At 58.3% G+C, this 15,907-nt stretch overlaps 1 protein-coding gene across 1 annotated transcript; it reads right to left on the bottom strand.

Moving 5' to 3' along the window:
• Positions 1 to 371: 371 nt before the first annotated feature.
• On the bottom strand, positions 372 to 7,289 carry LOC147413054 (peptidyl-prolyl cis-trans isomerase H-like). Its single transcript, XM_086480725.1, has 10 exons — positions 7,204 to 7,289; positions 6,541 to 6,605; positions 6,153 to 6,176; positions 5,597 to 5,641; positions 5,112 to 5,154; positions 4,003 to 4,134; positions 3,152 to 3,206; positions 2,817 to 2,857; positions 1,476 to 1,564; positions 372 to 961 (listed from the first exon to the last, which is right to left on the bottom strand). The coding sequence occupies exons 1-9, from the start codon at positions 7,267 to 7,269 to the stop codon at positions 1,496 to 1,498; spliced, it is 540 nt and encodes a 179-aa protein (XP_086336851.1). The 5' UTR covers positions 7,270 to 7,289; the 3' UTR covers positions 372 to 961; positions 1,476 to 1,495.
• Between the last annotated feature and the right edge of the window lie 8,618 nt (positions 7,290 to 15,907).

The raw sequence follows: 15,907 nt of genomic DNA, 5'->3' as shown, positions 1-15,907 counted from the left end.
ACTCGCCCCAGAGCCCAGCAAACTCACGGGGATGGAGCCTGCGCCGCGCCAATTCCTTGTGCTTCAGCAAGGCTGCGTGTAGAAAGGCTCTGGCTGTTCCCAAGACGCCAAGAACCTCTCTGCCAGGCAGCCCGACTTACCTGCCCAGTAAAGGAGCTGCTGTAGCACGGCACTGCCGTGCTCTGCCATGCTCCCTTCACCCCTTCTTGCCCATTTCGCAATCGCCCAGCAGCAGGGCCCCGCACCACCACGCCCAGTAGAAGCTCCCTGCTGAACCAGCTAGGGACAACACACGTTGCTGAAGACTCTGCAGTCCTCCTCACCTGAAGAAGAATCTCTTCCCGAGCACGTCAACTGATGCGCTCTGCACGCATATTTAACAAAATTCTTTATTTACATTTCAAACTGTGAGAAAACCCAAAAAAGGTAAGATGCCAATGATGAAGTAATTTCAGGAGAACGTCAAGAGCGCGGATCTGGCCTGCAGAGAGGACTGGGGCAGTGGGGGAACCGGCTGGAGATGGAACGGCATGGAGCCAGCACAGGCCTAAGCACCGGCAAAGGAACGCTGAAACGCAGAAGAAACAGGTCCGAAACGCTGGACGGCCATTCCCGACTCATCCTACAACAGCAAGACCGTGCAGTGACACTGGGTGCCGCCTCAGCGGTTTTCACGGGAGCGCTACTTGCTGCACGCATCAGCTCACCCTGAGCCAGAGAACGCGGGCGTCCTCCTGGGTCTCCATGCCGGGCCTCTGCACCCGCCTCCGAACCCAAACCCACCAGCGCCTCTTTCTCCCGGCTGATTTTAAAGGGTCTGGACAAGTAACTGACTCAGCTGGCTGAAGCTGGGCAAGGCAGATGCCCTCCTTGTCTCCAGGCAGCTGAGAGGCAGCAGGCTGCAGAAAGGCAGTTCCTAAAACCTGGCTGGGAAGTCAGCGAGGTGGCACCGGCCTCGTCCCTAGAAGGGAAAAGCTGCCGGTCTCAAGCTGGATCTTGGCCAGAGATCATGTGCTCCAAGCAGAAATGATGAACAAGCCTGGGCCTGAGGACAGCCCTAAAGGGGACCCCACCCATCAGCACGGGTCTGCCCATCTGCAAGAAAGCCTGGGAACAAGGTCGTCCCTCTCTTCAAAAGCCTATCGACGCCACCAGAAGTACCAGGGAAACGAAAGAACAATTACATCCCCTGTTGTCACTTCATCAAGCAGGAGGAGCTCCCCAGAGTCTGGAGTGCCACAGATCTGAAAGACTCTGTTATGGAAGCGGGGACAAAGCGTCTTCGTGGGCAATTCCAGACCTCTCTGGAAATCCTCGAATGGAAGGCCAAAAACGGTGGGGATTTGCTGGCGCTTCACTGAGCTGAGTCAGCTCTCTACAGACTCAAAGGACTGCGAAACTAAGTCAAGAGAAAAGGAAAGGAGCAGAGCAGCCCAGAGGCTGATTGCACTGGCGGCCTGCGAAGACACACTTACCCCATTTCTGTTTCACTGCTCTACATTTCCCCACACTGGGAGATCACAACCGGCAGCTTGGGTTTGTTGTTTGGACCCGTCGGCACATTCTGAGGACAGACAAACGTATAGCGTTAAACCTCATAAAAGCTCGGCAAATCCCGCGAGTGACAGGTACTCCAAGACCGGCTGAGAGAGAGATGCCTACAGCATCAGGAACCGGGAAATCCAGACACAGCTCCGAGTCGCACAGAAGCACCATCACGCATTTGGGCAACGGACCCAGCCATAAGCTGCTGCACTCTCTCTGCGGGCAGAGGTTTGGGATACAGACCAGACCCCGATCCCTCCAAGGGGAGGGAAGGCACAGAGCTAAAGCCAGAGAGCTCCTCCTGAGATACAGCAGGCATCACGTCGCTTGAGGCTGCTCTGGCCTAAAGCTTGAAAGTTACTAATTACAGCTGCAACACGCGAAGCAAACTTGCCTTTGTACGGCCTTTGCGGAATCCAAACACCAGACAGTCCCACAGCAACCCTCATTCTGAACCTCTCCTTCTGCTGGACTCAGCTGCTCCTTTCTGAGTCTCTTACTTATTTCCCTCAACTCGCCCCTCGCTGCAGTGACGCACAAGGCAGGCACACCGCAACCCTGCCATCGGTGCTCCTGGCAAAGAGGGTCAGCAACACGTGCATCACACCGCGCCGTACCCTTCCTTGCACGGGACCTGTTCTCAACACCGGACGGGGGTCAGCTCTGTGCTCGCCCCGCTTCCCAGACCGAGGGTGGAGGCCCTTGCGCACATTAGCCAGGCGCGGGCCAGGGAGTTAAGTTTCGCCTCTCTCGATCTCACCGCTGTTTGTTACATCTCCTCATCTCCTCAGACACCCAGTCACGACGCTGGAAGCCCTTCAGGAGATGACTTTCATTTTTCTTATCAAACACGCTGATCACGGATCAGCAGAACTGATCATTCAGCATCCACGGAATAATCCCGGGCAACGGCACAGAAGTGATCTGCTTCACACCCTCGTCTGGGTTGCTGACGGAACAGCTTTTCAATTCAGCTTCCCCAACAAATGCAAAGCGTCGCAAATAAAGCCACAGGAACACAATCCCCGCTCAAAGACCAACCAGCAACCACGACAGCACAGCATTTCTAAAGTCAATCTATAGGACAGCATTTGCCTCAACGCCTTTCCTGCCATTTTATAACAACGACAACCGGTAACACCAGTTATCAACGCTGCTGTTCCCTGGTACCCTGTAAACAGACAGCGGCAGAGAACAGAACCACCCTTGTCAATCCTCTGTACCACTTGCCCAAGGGGACGTTCGCGGAGAAATAGGCAAATTCAACTTACTTCCATTTTTCTCATGACCAACAGCCCATCGACGATTTTACCTAGAATGAGAAAATTCTTCCATCTCAATACGGCCGGATTTACCTTTGCTCCCCGCCGCTCATCACAGGTACATGCACTTTTGTTCCCGCTGGAAAGTCTGGTGCAGTGTAAAGCTACTGGCCACGTCAGGGCTGGCTTCCGAGCTCTAAACGGGCAAATGAAACGATCCCTCTTAAAACGTGCTCCACAGGCGAGGGGCGAAGAACAAGCAGTCCCCGGCTGTTTCTTCGAGCAGCTGCGCCACAGGCAGTGTCCCTCAGCCGGGACACCAGGCCGCCGCTGCCGGTACTCACCGAACACGACGGGTTTCCAATCCAACCAGTCACATTTGGAGCACGTAACGAAAAACTGACAGCATTTTTACTTATCGCTAGCCAGCTGCGGAAGGACCCAGCTGGGAGGGACCACGGCTTGGCCCGGCAGAGCGACTCCGGAGCCACGCCGCTTTCACACAAAGCTGCCGAGACCAGCGCGGGATCCCTCGTCCCACGCCACGGCACACTGCTCGCTTAGCTGTGTCGTGACACCTCTTTCTGGGCCGTGCTTGGAACGGGAGGAGTAACTAATGCACATGGCGAATGCTCTAAGCAAGTGCTTTAAGGGCAGGGCAGCTGAAAGAGCTGGGCGAGAAGCAGCTGCGGACAGGAACGCTGCAGCACCGGCTCCCCTTGCTGTCTGTGGCCAAAGTCAGGGTACTGTTCCTACCAGGCAACGGGCAACGCTTGCAGTTTTTCCTACAGCGTGGAACAGGAAGCCTATGTTAGCAAAGGCACCCTGGGAACGCTGCTACGGCTTCGGAACGCCCCACCTCTTTGCCTCCCCCTTGCTGAGGTCAGTGCTCGGTAACAGCATCGGGGAGGAAGAAAACCCCACCGCTTGCCACCCTACACAAACCGCAAGAGCCACCAAGCTCTTCTCAAAGCTCATCGAGCAAAGCCTGCCCCAGCCCTCCAACGGGGGAAAAGAAAGGATGCTGCAGGATCATCATCGGGACTTCGCTGTTCCTCCACGCATTAACCCACGAGCAGCCTTCTGACGAGCACTCACACAGCCGGTCTTTCAGCCCTTGGGTCCAGCGGTGGAGATGTCTGTTGCCTGGCAAAGACCTGATACACCCAGGAAAAGGGCACAGAGAAAGTACCTAAAGCTTTTCCGTCTTACAACGGCAGTGTTTTCTACTCACCATAGAGAGCAGCCCAGGAGCAGAGTGTTTCAGCTTGAAGTTTTCGTCGGCAAAAGGACCCCTGTATATACTGGCTACTCCGGTGCCGTCTCCCTGGGTGACAGAGGTGCCCCGTCAGCCTCAGCGCTTGTTCTGAGCCAGCGCTACCCAACGGTTCAGTTTATTAAAACACAAATTTAAAAGCCCCACGCAAAAGGACAGGGCTCAACTCTGCCCCAAATGGATGCTCCCCTGCCCTCCATACGCACCAGGAGCCAACACATTCAATGTCTGGTGCAAGCCCTAATGCTTGAGCAGCTCCAGGGGGAGGAATAAAGCCCGCAGGGGCATTGCAGCAGCATCACAATTAGCGACCACCTAAAGTCTGCTGCGGCTGAGCCGCCCGCCGTGCGGTCACTCCCCTCAGCGACTTTCAGACAACCAAGTTTTAGGAAGTTTGGATTAAAAAAGCTTCATCACGCCCCCTCACGTTTTGAAACACTTCCAGAAATGAAATCATTTTACTGGGTCCTAGGACAGCCAAGAGACCCCGCGGTCCTCCAGCCTTCCCCACACACTCTGCTTCTCCCCAACTCAGAGCACGACCACCACTGCCGGCACAAACTCTGTCCTCTTTTGGCACAATTCACTGACAAAAAGTTCGTTTGCACGGAAACGATCTCTTGCACCACATGCTTCTCGGTTCTCTACTTAAGGTCACTCTCCGCAAAGCAAAGACAAACTCGCAGGGTTTCTTGTTCGGGGGGACAGGAGAAGGCGGGGAAGGACAACAGGGTAAAAAAAAAAAATCTTTGCCAATTTGAAAAGCCTCGAGCTGTACTGCCACGGGGCTTTTTAGAGAGGAACTCTTTGGGGGAGGAGAGGGTATGTGCACACAAGACTCACGATTCCTTTCCAAGTACATTACAGCCTGCTGCAGTGAGATGGCAGCAAAGCTACAAGGAAACCTCCAGTGACTACTGGGGACCTCAAAAGAGAGCCAACAGAGCCCCCAAATCAGCACGCACCCTTGGAAACAGTGCCTATTACACCACGCAGGAGAAGCCCCAAAGGAATACAGAAATACATACGTTTACAAAGTCACCTCCTTGGATCATGAAATCCTTTATCACCCTAAACAAGGAAAAGAATACTTAGTTCTCAGCAGACAAATGCCTCAAGAAGAATACTACGTGGTAAAAAGGAGTTTGGCCTCGCAGCAGCACCACGGAAGTTATCAGGGCCTACGAACGCTACAGTCTCAGGTCTACCACAAATATTAACTACTGGTTGCTATCAGGTGATTTGGGAGCCACTGCTCTTCGACCAGGGACAGCGATTAGGTGACAGATGCCAGAAAATGATCTCTGACCTGGCCCACCAGGAACGGGGGATCCCTCCCAGTGACCCCAGCGTACACGTCTGACAGCGCCCCCAAATCCCCCACAGCTACAGAAGGACAATTAGCTGCCACCCACAAAGGCCTCCCAGACCAGTAACGCCTTGAAGGCGCGTCTCAAAACCCCAGCTGGCTCAGGCTGCTATTTAGGTGCCTGAACAAAGGCAGGTGAATTACCTGTGGAAAGTGCTTCCTTTATAACCCACAGGGACACCATCTTTCCTGCAAGGAAATAAACAGGAACATCACTGCGACTCACTGGACAGCCCACGCAAAACCCTCCCAGGGATCCGGAGCCTCAAAGGGCTGCCCTGTACCTCAGCAGCTGCCTTGATACACAACCAAGCGCTGCAGCCTGGCTCTCAGCTGGTGCTCTCGGAGGCACAGGGAAACCTCCGGTGGGCCCTGCACATGAACTGACGTCGTTCCCTACAACCTCCACACCATCACCTTGACGGGATCCCGCGGCAAGCTGCAGCACGGGCGGCTGCAAGTTGCAGACAGGCCGTTCTAGAGCGACCTGAGCACGAACACAGTCATGCCCAAATGGCAAAGTCTGCCACCTCCGCGACTCACCGACGAGCCCGGCACAACTTCATCCCAGCAGGTTTCTCTCCCTCTTTCCTTTTGTACTGGGACAGTGAGAGAAAATCCCAAGTGACCCTTCTTCCTACTTGCCCAGCCCTCTTTCTCGCAGTAGCCTACTTAAAAAGACCCACTAGAACCCACTCACCTGAATTCCCCCGTACAAAACTGCCTGGAAAACAAAAAAGAGAGCAGAGCGTGAGGCACATCCGTCGGCCCGTGGCAAAATAACCGGGCGGCGAGGAGAGCCCTACCGTGACCTTAAGGCAGCCCCCTTCATAGATGCACCGGGCCTATCGGAAGCTCCACCGAGGGAGCAGAGAGGGACCGGAGGCCTTCACCTTCCAGCCAGACGGGCTCCCCCGGGGATCAGCATGCTGCACCGTCACATCTCTCTGGCAACGCAGAGAGGAGCAAAGCAGGTGCAGCAGTTCACGGGGGCAGGCAGTCGCTCTGCCACCAGAGACGTTCCTGCACCGAAAACCCTTCGCAGGCCGGCTCCAGGCTGAGCCGCAGGAACGCCGGCCGCTCCTCACCTGAAGTTCTCCGCCGTTTTGGGGACAACGTCGGCGAACAGCTCCATCTTCATGCGGCCGACCTCCTGGGCAAGACGGCGGCCACATGAGCCTTCTGGGCCCCACTCGCACCCACCGGCCTCCCCACCGCTGCACCCAGGCAACTCCCGCCAAGTCAGCCTCCTGCTGCAACCCCAGCCCTGCAAGCCCCCTCCCGATGCAGCCCTGCACCTCCACACCCCTCCCCCGCAGCACTGCCCCAAGCCCCTGCCCACGCGCCCCTGCAACCCCACAGCCCCCGCTGACCCACGACGCGCCCCTCCAACCACTTGCGCCCCTCACAGCCCCACGACGGACCCTGCGACCGCCCCCTCCCAGCGCACCCCCACCCTTGCGCTCCTACACTCCCCACGAGACCCAACAGCCCCCCCCGCACCCCGGCCAACCCCCTCCCGCACCACCAACAAAAAGACCCCGCCCTGCACCCCTGGCCGCTCCCCTCCCCTCCCCAACAAGCCCCCCCCGCCCTCCCGCTGCACCCCCGCAACACCCCACCGCACCCCCGCCGGCCCCTCCCGCTGCACCCGCGGCCCCCGGCCCCGCCGCGCGGCTCCCGAGAGCCCCAGGGGCCGGGGCCGGGGCCGGGGCCGGGGCCGGGGCCGGGGCGGCGGCGCCCTCGCCCACCTGCCCGCCGATGGCGACATCGAAGAAGACCACGGGGTTGTTGGGGTTGGACGCCAGCACCGCCATCGCGGCCGCCTCTCCCGGCAGCGGCCGCGGCAGCGGGAGGCGGGGCGCGCACGCGCCTTCCCTCGGCTGCCCTCCCTGCCTGCCGGCGGGCAGCGGCGGGGGCTGGCGGCCCCGCAGCCGGGGCTCTGTGGCCCCGGCCCGCCCCGGAGTCGACCCGCCAGGCCGGGCGGCGCCGGGAGGGTGCCAGGGGCCTGCGGAGGGCTTGAGGAGATTGGCGTTCCCCTGGGCTTTGTCCCTCGTGGGCAGCTCTCGGCTCCCTTCTTGGCAGGGCCGGGCTGCTGCCCTCTGGCCCTTGGCGCCGGCCCCGCCGGGGGAGACCCCAGCCTGCTGCCTCCAGGATGGCTCCTGCCCCCGGGGCTTTCCTGGGCAGCTTGGCAGGGCCGGGCTTCAGCAGGGGGCAGGGCCTGGCCTTCAAGCACGTCTCCTCCTGCCTTAGTGCGGGCCTGCTGCAGCGCAGAGGGTAGACAGGCCAGCTCCAGTGCCCCACGGGAGACTTCAGGGAGCGCTGGCGAGCGGCACTGCTGCGGCCATCACCAGATTGAGGATTTGGGGCTACTGCTTAGCGACCCCCTTGCTCTTCCCACCTTGCCTTGAAGAGCAAGAATTCTAATTGGCGAATAGCAGTAGGAGAGACGAATGATTATGCTGGGAAAGTAAGTCTCAAAGGGAATAAATGATCAAATACGAAATACAATCTCTATTGCCAATGCTGCTAGCACGCCCCTGTAAAATCCCAGACCGAAGGTCTTCATTAACCAATGCTCTGTTCGTAGTTAGAAACAAGGACAGTCTGTTGTAGTCCAAGATGTCTGCCAGACAGGATTTATTACGGTACCCGCTGTGTGTAATCCTTGAATCATGACCAAAGCAGCTGCGAGCCCCCGGAGACCCAGCAGGAGCATCGACACCGTTCGAGGCCGTCTGCCCCCAAGCCCAACGGGACGCAGCGGAAACGAAGGAAGAGCGACAGCAGGGAACTGCAGCCTCCGGCAGCCTTCAGCAGAGGTGGCTCCAGGGCAGCAGCCAGGGGGTTGTGGGTGCTCCAGAAGGAAGCCCGAGCGGTCCGGACTGTCCCAAACGGCACGTCATGGTGACCGGGTTGCCCCGACAGGTACACGGAGGAGTCGTGAAAGGCACAGCAAAGGAGACGGGGTGCAGGAGAAAGTGCAGCAAGGGAGATGGGGTGCAGGAGAAAGCACACAGCGGGGCCTGGAGATGCAGCCAAAGGCACAGCAAGGAGTTGGGGGAGCCCGAAAGGCACACCGCGGGGCCTTGGGCTGCTCAGAAAGGCGTCCTTAGGGGCTTTATCGTCCTGAATGGCAGTGCAATTGCCGTGGAGATCACTGAAATTCACACCTGGGGGGCTGGGGCACCCTGAAAAGCACAGCCGCGGGCGGCAGGAGCAGCTAAAGGCTAAGTGAGACGTGCAGGGGAAGCCCAAAAAGCCGAGCAAGGGTCTCGGAGCAGCCCAAAATATACCCTGGGGGCCTGGGGTAGCCCTCTGGCAGACAGACAGAAGGCTCTACGGTGTACCAAAGGGCACCCCCACACACCCAGGGGTTTTGGGCGCACTGAAAGGCACGTTGAGGGGCGCGGGGAGACCCAGCATCACACCCAGGGGTGCAGCGTGTGCCCAAATCCATGCGCAGGGGGGCTGGGCACACCAGTCGCTTCCCCTTGGCCCCGTGGGCTGTGTGTGTGCAGAGAGGCTCTGAGCGTGCGGGCGCCTCTGCCCCGCCCAGCCCCCAGAGCCTTATGATGTCACTCAGCCGTTCATGACGTCAGCACACAGGTCCACTAGACCTGGGGCGCTGGCACAGTCCCTGCACACACCGTACCTGCTGGAGCTGCTGGTGCTGTGCCAGTGGCTCTGGCGGTGCTGGTGCTGCCAGTGCAGCCAGTGCTGTTGCTGCTGGTGGAGCTGGTGGAAGCGGTGCTGCCGGTGCCGGCGGTGCTGGTGCTGGTGTCACTGGTGGAGCTGGTGCTGGCGGTGGAGCTCAGCCCGTAGGCAGCTGCCCGTGCCCTGCCGATCCTCGGGGCTCGGCTCCGCCGCTCGCAGCCGGTCCCCGGCAGCGCCCGCCGAGTCCTGCCGGCCCCTGCTGCCCGGGGAGAGGGGAGGCGAGGCCGTGCAGTGCCCGTTCCCACGGGGCCATGAAGAGCATCTGGCGGTTCCTGCGGCGCAGGACGGCGCAGGTGGTGCCCGAGCCCTCCGGGAGCCGTCGTGCCGATGAGCTCCGGCCGCACGGCCGGGACCAGCTGCACCCTGCGGCCGCCACCATCGACTGCGCCCCGTTGCGGCCGGTGCAGGAGCCCGACACTGGCCGCTGGGGCAAGGAGTCTGCCCTCCGTAAGGCGCCACCAGACCAAGAAGCCGTCGAGGAGAGCAACAGCTCTGGGGGGGCGGTACGTAAACCCAAACATTTTAAATTGCCGTCCTCCTCGTAGGACGGCGCTACACGCCAGCGTGAAATCAGACCTTTCCTCGAGTCATGTCCGATGCAGAGTTGTTGACAACTCTTTTCTAAGCTGACGTCAAGCTGGTGGGAGTCCTGGTTCTCGGAAATGCTGCCCCTCTCCCCTCTTCTGAGCTGCTTTCCTAAGTTCTGCCAATCTGTGCTCTTTATCTCTGAACAGACAGGGTCGGGTTCATCCCCTTCCCACCCGAGCCCTGGAAGCCATCAGCCGTCAGATATCGTTGATGCGGAAGTGCGTCAAATAATTGTCCGATTGCTCAGCGTGCGTGAGCACATGTCTCTGGTGCAAGAAACCAACCAGAGCTTGTCTCAGCAGCTGAGCAGAGCTGAAAGAGAAGTGGAAGAACTGAGAAAAGCCCTCTCGGAAAAGACATTGGCTTTACACGTAACACAAAGAGAATTACTTCAGGTCCAGAATCAAGCAAAGGAGCAGCATGCTGTACTCCTTGAGACAGACCAGGAGACGAAAGACACCATCGAGGAGGCAGAAGAGCTGCAGGAGGAACTGGCCAAGCTGAGAAGTGAAAACCTTTTCCTCCGTCGGCAGCTGGGAGAGGCGCAGGAGACCGCCCAAGCACAAGCGGTGAGTGATGCCTTAGGAAGCGAGGCCGTCAGAGTAGAAGAAGGGGTGAGGTGAGCACTGCCCCCTTTTGATGGAATTGCAAAGGTTTTGGCAAGCCCTGAGACGCGCTTAGACATCTGTATGTACGCGTATGCACTGACTGGCTTTACCCCGCTTCCTACTTAAACGCCCTTAAGATTCCTAAAATATTTCAGAAAAAGGTCTGTTATTTGTGGGAGCATACCCAAGATAATAGAAGCCAAATCTGATGGCTCCACTCTTGTCTCTAAAACTCGGGGTCTCTGAAAATACTGGCAGTAGGGCTGGCAGGCCAGGAAGCCCAGACCACCTTCTTGCCGAGGAGATGTGCTGCAGTTTGCTACCTGGTAAATGGCAAAAGCTTGTGTTTTCCGTGGCATCACTTCTGCCGTGTTCTTGCACTAATCAGTGGGTTGGGTTCTGAAGTGTGCAGGATCAAATGAGGTGCAGAAAAGGATTATTATTGCTAATTCCTGATAAAGTGTCTGGTAGCCATTGGAGAGGTGGTGCTTCTCATGGGCTTTGACACCAAGACGTGCAGAAGTGCTTTGAGTAGAAGCATGGAAACCTTTTGTTCCTGTGACTCAGACAGGGAGGGATCAAAGGGATCCGTATCAGATCCTGGCCTATACATTCAGAAGGTTTTTAATCCATGTCCAAATTCAGTCCGAGATTTCAAAGCTGCAGCAAAAGCTAAAGGATTCAGAACACCAACTCCTGCTGGCAGAGGCCCATGTTTCAGACAAGAAACTTCTGGAGGGCGAACTGAAGGGGACCCGAGCAAATGAAGCTTGTGCGCAGCAAGAACTTCACGAGGAGCGGCTGAACAGGTACCCAGAGCTGGGGAAGGGCTGTGCTGGGTGCGGAGGGGAGGCGTGTGCCAGCAAATGCTGCTGGGCCAGCCTGCAGCTCCCTGCTGCAGCTCCACGGCTGGCCCTAGGCGGGCTCAAGGAGTCAGGGCAGCACGGGTTTTACCTCCTTTGTGTCCTTTGGACCTGCCAGTGTCCCTGGCAGAGCTCCCCACATCCCCTCTGTGTCAGATTTGAAAGAGCTTTGGAGGCTTCAGCTGCCTCAGAAGGTGAGTGGCCCCTCCTGCCAGCCCAGTGATTTGGTTTACCCTCCAGCTGCCGGCAGGGCCCTTTCTTGTGCCGCTGGCATTGAGGATCCCGGACACAGCACGCACCTTTCACGTGCCACTGGGAGGTGGGGACAGCCAGGACGTCCTGATTTCTTTCTGCCCTCGCTGTTGCCCAGGGCAGGTGCAGAGCAGCGTGGTGTTGGGTTTAGATCCCAGCCAGCCTTAAATTCACGGAGGCAGGCCTCCACGTCAGTGTCTCACTGTCAGCCCAACGTGCTTTTAGGAAGCCCCTGGAGCAGCAGGTGGAGGAGCTGCAGCAGCAGCTCCAGCATTTGGGGGACGGAGACGTCGCTGGCCAAGACCCAGACGGAGCTGCCAGCCAAGACCGACTGGAGCGAGGTGAGCTGCCGCACAGACGGGTCCTCCTCAGCCGGGGAGATGCCGTGCTGGCGGCTGACTCCGTTTCTAAAGACTGTGTTTAAAGACTGAAGCTAATGGGACGGAGGAGTGACATTTTCAAACTCTGTCGGGGCCCACGGTGGGATTTAGAGATCAGCTTGGTGCCCAGGCTTTTTGGAAGCGTGTCTTCACACAAGAGGTGATGAGCCGTAGAGGACCGCTGCTGCCCAGGACTGCGTGACTCACGTCCCAGGCTATGGGGCAGGAGGGAGCTCGAGCTGTTTCTCTGCTGGTGTAGCCGGGATCCCCACGATCCGCGCCAGATGGGCAAGGGAAGGCAGAGGGGCTCTGCAGCTCCGCTCCCTGCCTGCTGGAGACCCAGCCCAGTGGACTCGGTGACGGCCTGCGGGTGCCATGGAGGGTGACGGACCGTCTGAGGAGGCTCTGGGGTAGATGAGGGCCGCCAGCTCCTTGGCTGGAGGAGGAGTATCCCAGACTTGGTCCAAGCGAAAGGCACCGACTGTCGCCCTGCGCTGCCTCACAGAGAGGCTGGGAGGAGCGTTGGGGCCGTGCGGGTGGCGGAGGCTCAGATGGAGTTTGCAGAATGACTCAGGAGAGGAACTTTGTTTTGTTTTCAGCTCCCCATCACGAGAACCACCAGGCTCTCTCAGCACCCTGCAGGCCACGCGAGACGTGAAGCCTGAAGGAGAAGCCGCAAGCCAAGACTCATCCTCAGGCTTGTCCCCCTCGCAAGCTTCTGAGATTGGGTACTTGAACGTAGCTTTGCCCGGAGAGACCACAGCCTCCAGCTGCAGGAGAGCCAGAGCATCAGCACTCGTTTGTAAATATAGGAGTGTTTTTAACAGTGGCGTGTTTTGGAGAGCATTACTGTCTGTGAATTGTTCAAGGAAGAGTCCTCTACTACCAGCCTACATTTGGACAGTACAGAATTGTTTGGATTACCAAGTGCAATGCCTGTTACCTAGTAGTCAGAGCGGGGAAATATTTGAAAGCTGGGTTAAAACAGGTCGGTCGTTTGACTGCTTGTTGCTTTTATCTTAGGAGAGCAAAAGTTTTCCAAAACTGAAATTTCAATTACATGTGCTTTACCAGAAGTTCTTTCCTTTTACATCTGACCGCTTGGAGGAATTACAGGGGATGGATGTTAACCTGACAGAAGATTCTACAGTGATTCCCTTTTCTAATCACCCTGATGGCGCAGCTGCACGGGGAAAGAGGTTTGTGAAATCTTGGCTTTTGGGCTCTTGGGGCAATCGCCAAATCGGCTGACCTGGCGATTTCTGTCATATAGTTCAACCACAGGATTCGACAGCTTTTTTGCAACTCGCCCAAGCGTCAGGGTGTGCGTGCGTCACCCCAGATCCCCCCGGAGGCTGGCATTTGTAGATAAACTCCGTAAAATGGAAGAGGGGTGGAAGGGGGTGAAGCCACCGGATCTCCCCCTGAACCCCAGTTCCTTGTCCAGTCCAAAATTACAAGGTTTGGAAACGAAACTGGGAGAAGTTGCCTTCCAGCACGTGCCCACTTTTCTGTGCTCCCCTCTATCTGTACTCGGACCCAGTCGTTCCCCTTTGCTCCTGCTCTTCCCCCTTCCACTTTGCTTCGTGCAAGCCTGCGGAGGGGAGCGGGAGGTACCCGAGCACTGAGGGAGGGGACGAGAACGTGCGGAGAAGGAAGATGGGGGGCAAAAGGAGGGGCTCCGAGCGCAAGGATGACGGGTCCAGGGGCCAGAAGGGAGATGGAGGGGGCGAGGGAAATGGAATAGGCACAGCAGCAAGGAGGGGACCTGGACATCCAAAGAGGGGAGATCCTGAACGCTCGCTAGGAGTGACGGAGGGGCCTCAAGGCCCCTTCCCCAGCCGGGGGCAATCCCAACCACAGCCCTGGAGCCACGGGGCAGAGCGGCCGCGCGGGCGGCCCCCGCCTGCGGCCCCGCTCCCAGGGCTGGGTGCAGCCCCGGCGCTCCCGGCTGCCGGGAGAGAAGCGGGAGTCAGCAGGCGGGAGCCCGGCAGCGTTAATCCCCGCGGCGGGGCGGGGCGGGGCGGGGCGGGGCGGCCGGGGGGGGGGACGTGGCGGAGCTGCCTCAGACACGTCCTGAGTGCAGTTAAAGCATCGCCATCAGCCCCCGGAGAACGGCGGCGGGGGGGGGGCTGCGCTGGCGGGGAGCGGACGGGCCCAAGCGCCCCGCTTGGCGCTTGAAGCCGGGTGGGGGACCGGGTCTAACCCCCCGCCCCAGGGGGCGGGCAGCGCGCAGAGGTCCCGAGCCCCGTGCCAGCCCTCGCGGGGAGGAGGGCAAAGGGTCTGCGCTTTGCCCACGGCAGTTTGGGACCTGGCTGAGGTGCCCCTCGGCCCCTCCACGCTGCAGATGCAGGGCCCAGGCTCGGCTCCCTCTGCCTGCGCTTGCGCTGCGCCCCCAGGAGCTCCTTTGCTTTCACCTGCCCGGGCAGTTCCTCCCAGAAAGAAATGCCTCCTGCTGGAGCCGTTTCGGAGCCAGGCTGCAGCCCCGGGCCAGAGGGCTCTTCGCAGCCTTGTCTTTAATGAGCCTTTTCCTCAGCATCCCATCCTTCCTGCCCAGGGGAGCTTCTCTGCCAGAGGGAGGGGGAGAGACTGGGGGGCAGCTGCCCTCCCTTCCCCTGAGCCCTTCTCTAAGGATCACCTTTCATTTCACCTCCTCTTTGCCTCCATCCCCTACGTCTTCACCTTACGTGGGCTCAGAGAGATCCAAGAGCTCTGCTGAATTCCCCAGGGGCAAGGTCCGGGGGAAACCCAGCCTTCTTGTCCACCAAGTCACTTTCCTCGGGCACTTGAAAAATGGGCTTGCCGGTCACAGATTCCTAGCCCTGCCCTTGCCTACGTCACTCCTCCCTCAGAAGAGGAGACAAACCTCACTCACCGGCAACCACCAAGAAGGTATCTGGGAGCTGACCCATCACTCCACCACCTTTCCGACCAAGGCGTATCCCCTCGGCATCAGCCCTTGCAACATCACCCCCAAAGGACTGCCCATTCCCCCATCCTAGCGTGAAAACTGCAAGCCAGGGACCCAGCTTCCCACGTTACACCACGGCCAGGGGGGGACTGGGGCCAAGGTCAGCCCATCGCAAGAACCGATGGGGGGGTATGGCCATAGGCCTTGTCAAGCTATCTTGGTCACTTACGGTTCCAGGAGATCTCCAAGTCGGCTAACGAAGGAAAGAGCTTTCCAACAGTCATACAGTCCCGCAAGGGATCTGCATCGGGACCGTGACCTTGAAACCAGAAGGATATCAAAACTGGACGATGCTCAGGAAGTCCAGAGAAAAACAAGCCTTAAAATACAATGGCAAATAGGGAATCCACCATGCAAGGGACCCTAGGGGAGGAAATTGTGGAGACACCTTCAAATCTCGGTGATGAAGCCTGCGAGGATGTTCATTTGGGGAAGCTCTGTGACCCCTGCTACGCGGGAAGCGAGACTAGCTGATCGCAGTGACAGAAACACATGCATCAGGCTGAGAAAGAGCTGCTGCCCCTGAAGCGTGGAGACAAACTCTCTAACTCGCAGAGAGTTCCAAAGCAGGTCTGTTTAGCACGGCGCTGGGTGCAAGGGGGGGTCGCTCCTCCTAGCTGGCACACGGGTCACATTCTACAACTCTATGTATTACCTCAAAACATGCATATTCATGAGCGTCTGCAATTAGTTCCGAGAATAGCTGGGGATATTATAATTGTTTCTCAGAAAGTATTATAACACGTTTCCTCCTCTTGGCGCGCGCGTGCTGTCATCTGGTGGTCGTCCTTTGGGGACTTTCGGAGGAAGGCTCAGAGTCTTCTTCATCGTGTACTTTCTCATCCAAGCTCTTCCTACTGTCTCAAACATTTCAAGGCTGCTTCTGCTCCCTTATCCTGTGCTGGGTCTAGCTAGCTAATTGCTGCTCACTACTAAGCTATGCTAAATTCACTCTTTACTCCCCAGATCAAGCCTGGAGCCAGCAATACGCTGCTTTCCCTCAGGAAAAAGTACAGTGAATTTGGGTACCCGCCTCAGCAGTGCAAACCTCAGCACTGCAGCTGGCAGGCAGAGCT

The sequence above is a fragment of the Leptosomus discolor genome, unplaced genomic scaffold, assembly GCF_034619465.1.
Source record: "Leptosomus discolor isolate bLepDis1 unplaced genomic scaffold, bLepDis1.hap2 HAP2_SCAFFOLD_136, whole genome shotgun sequence".
In the NCBI taxonomy this organism is placed as follows: Eukaryota; Metazoa; Chordata; class Aves; order Leptosomiformes; family Leptosomidae; genus Leptosomus; species Leptosomus discolor.
Note: the sequence above shows the minus strand (reverse complement) of the source record. Positions and strands in the feature narration are given on the sequence as shown.

Coding starts and splice junctions, on each gene's coding strand:
- LOC147413054 (XM_086480725.1), bottom strand. CDS start 7,269: ATGGCGGTGCTGGCGTCCAACCCCAACAACCCCGTGGTCTTCTTCGAT. Junction 5,155..5,596: donor AAAGGAAGCACTTTCCACAG/GTAATTCACCTG, acceptor TTCCTTGTTTAG/GGTGATAAAGGATTTCATGA. Junction 3,207..4,002: donor GTTGTAAGACGGAAAAGCTT/TAGGTACTTTCT, acceptor AAATGCTGTCAG/TTTTTCGTTACGTGCTCCAA.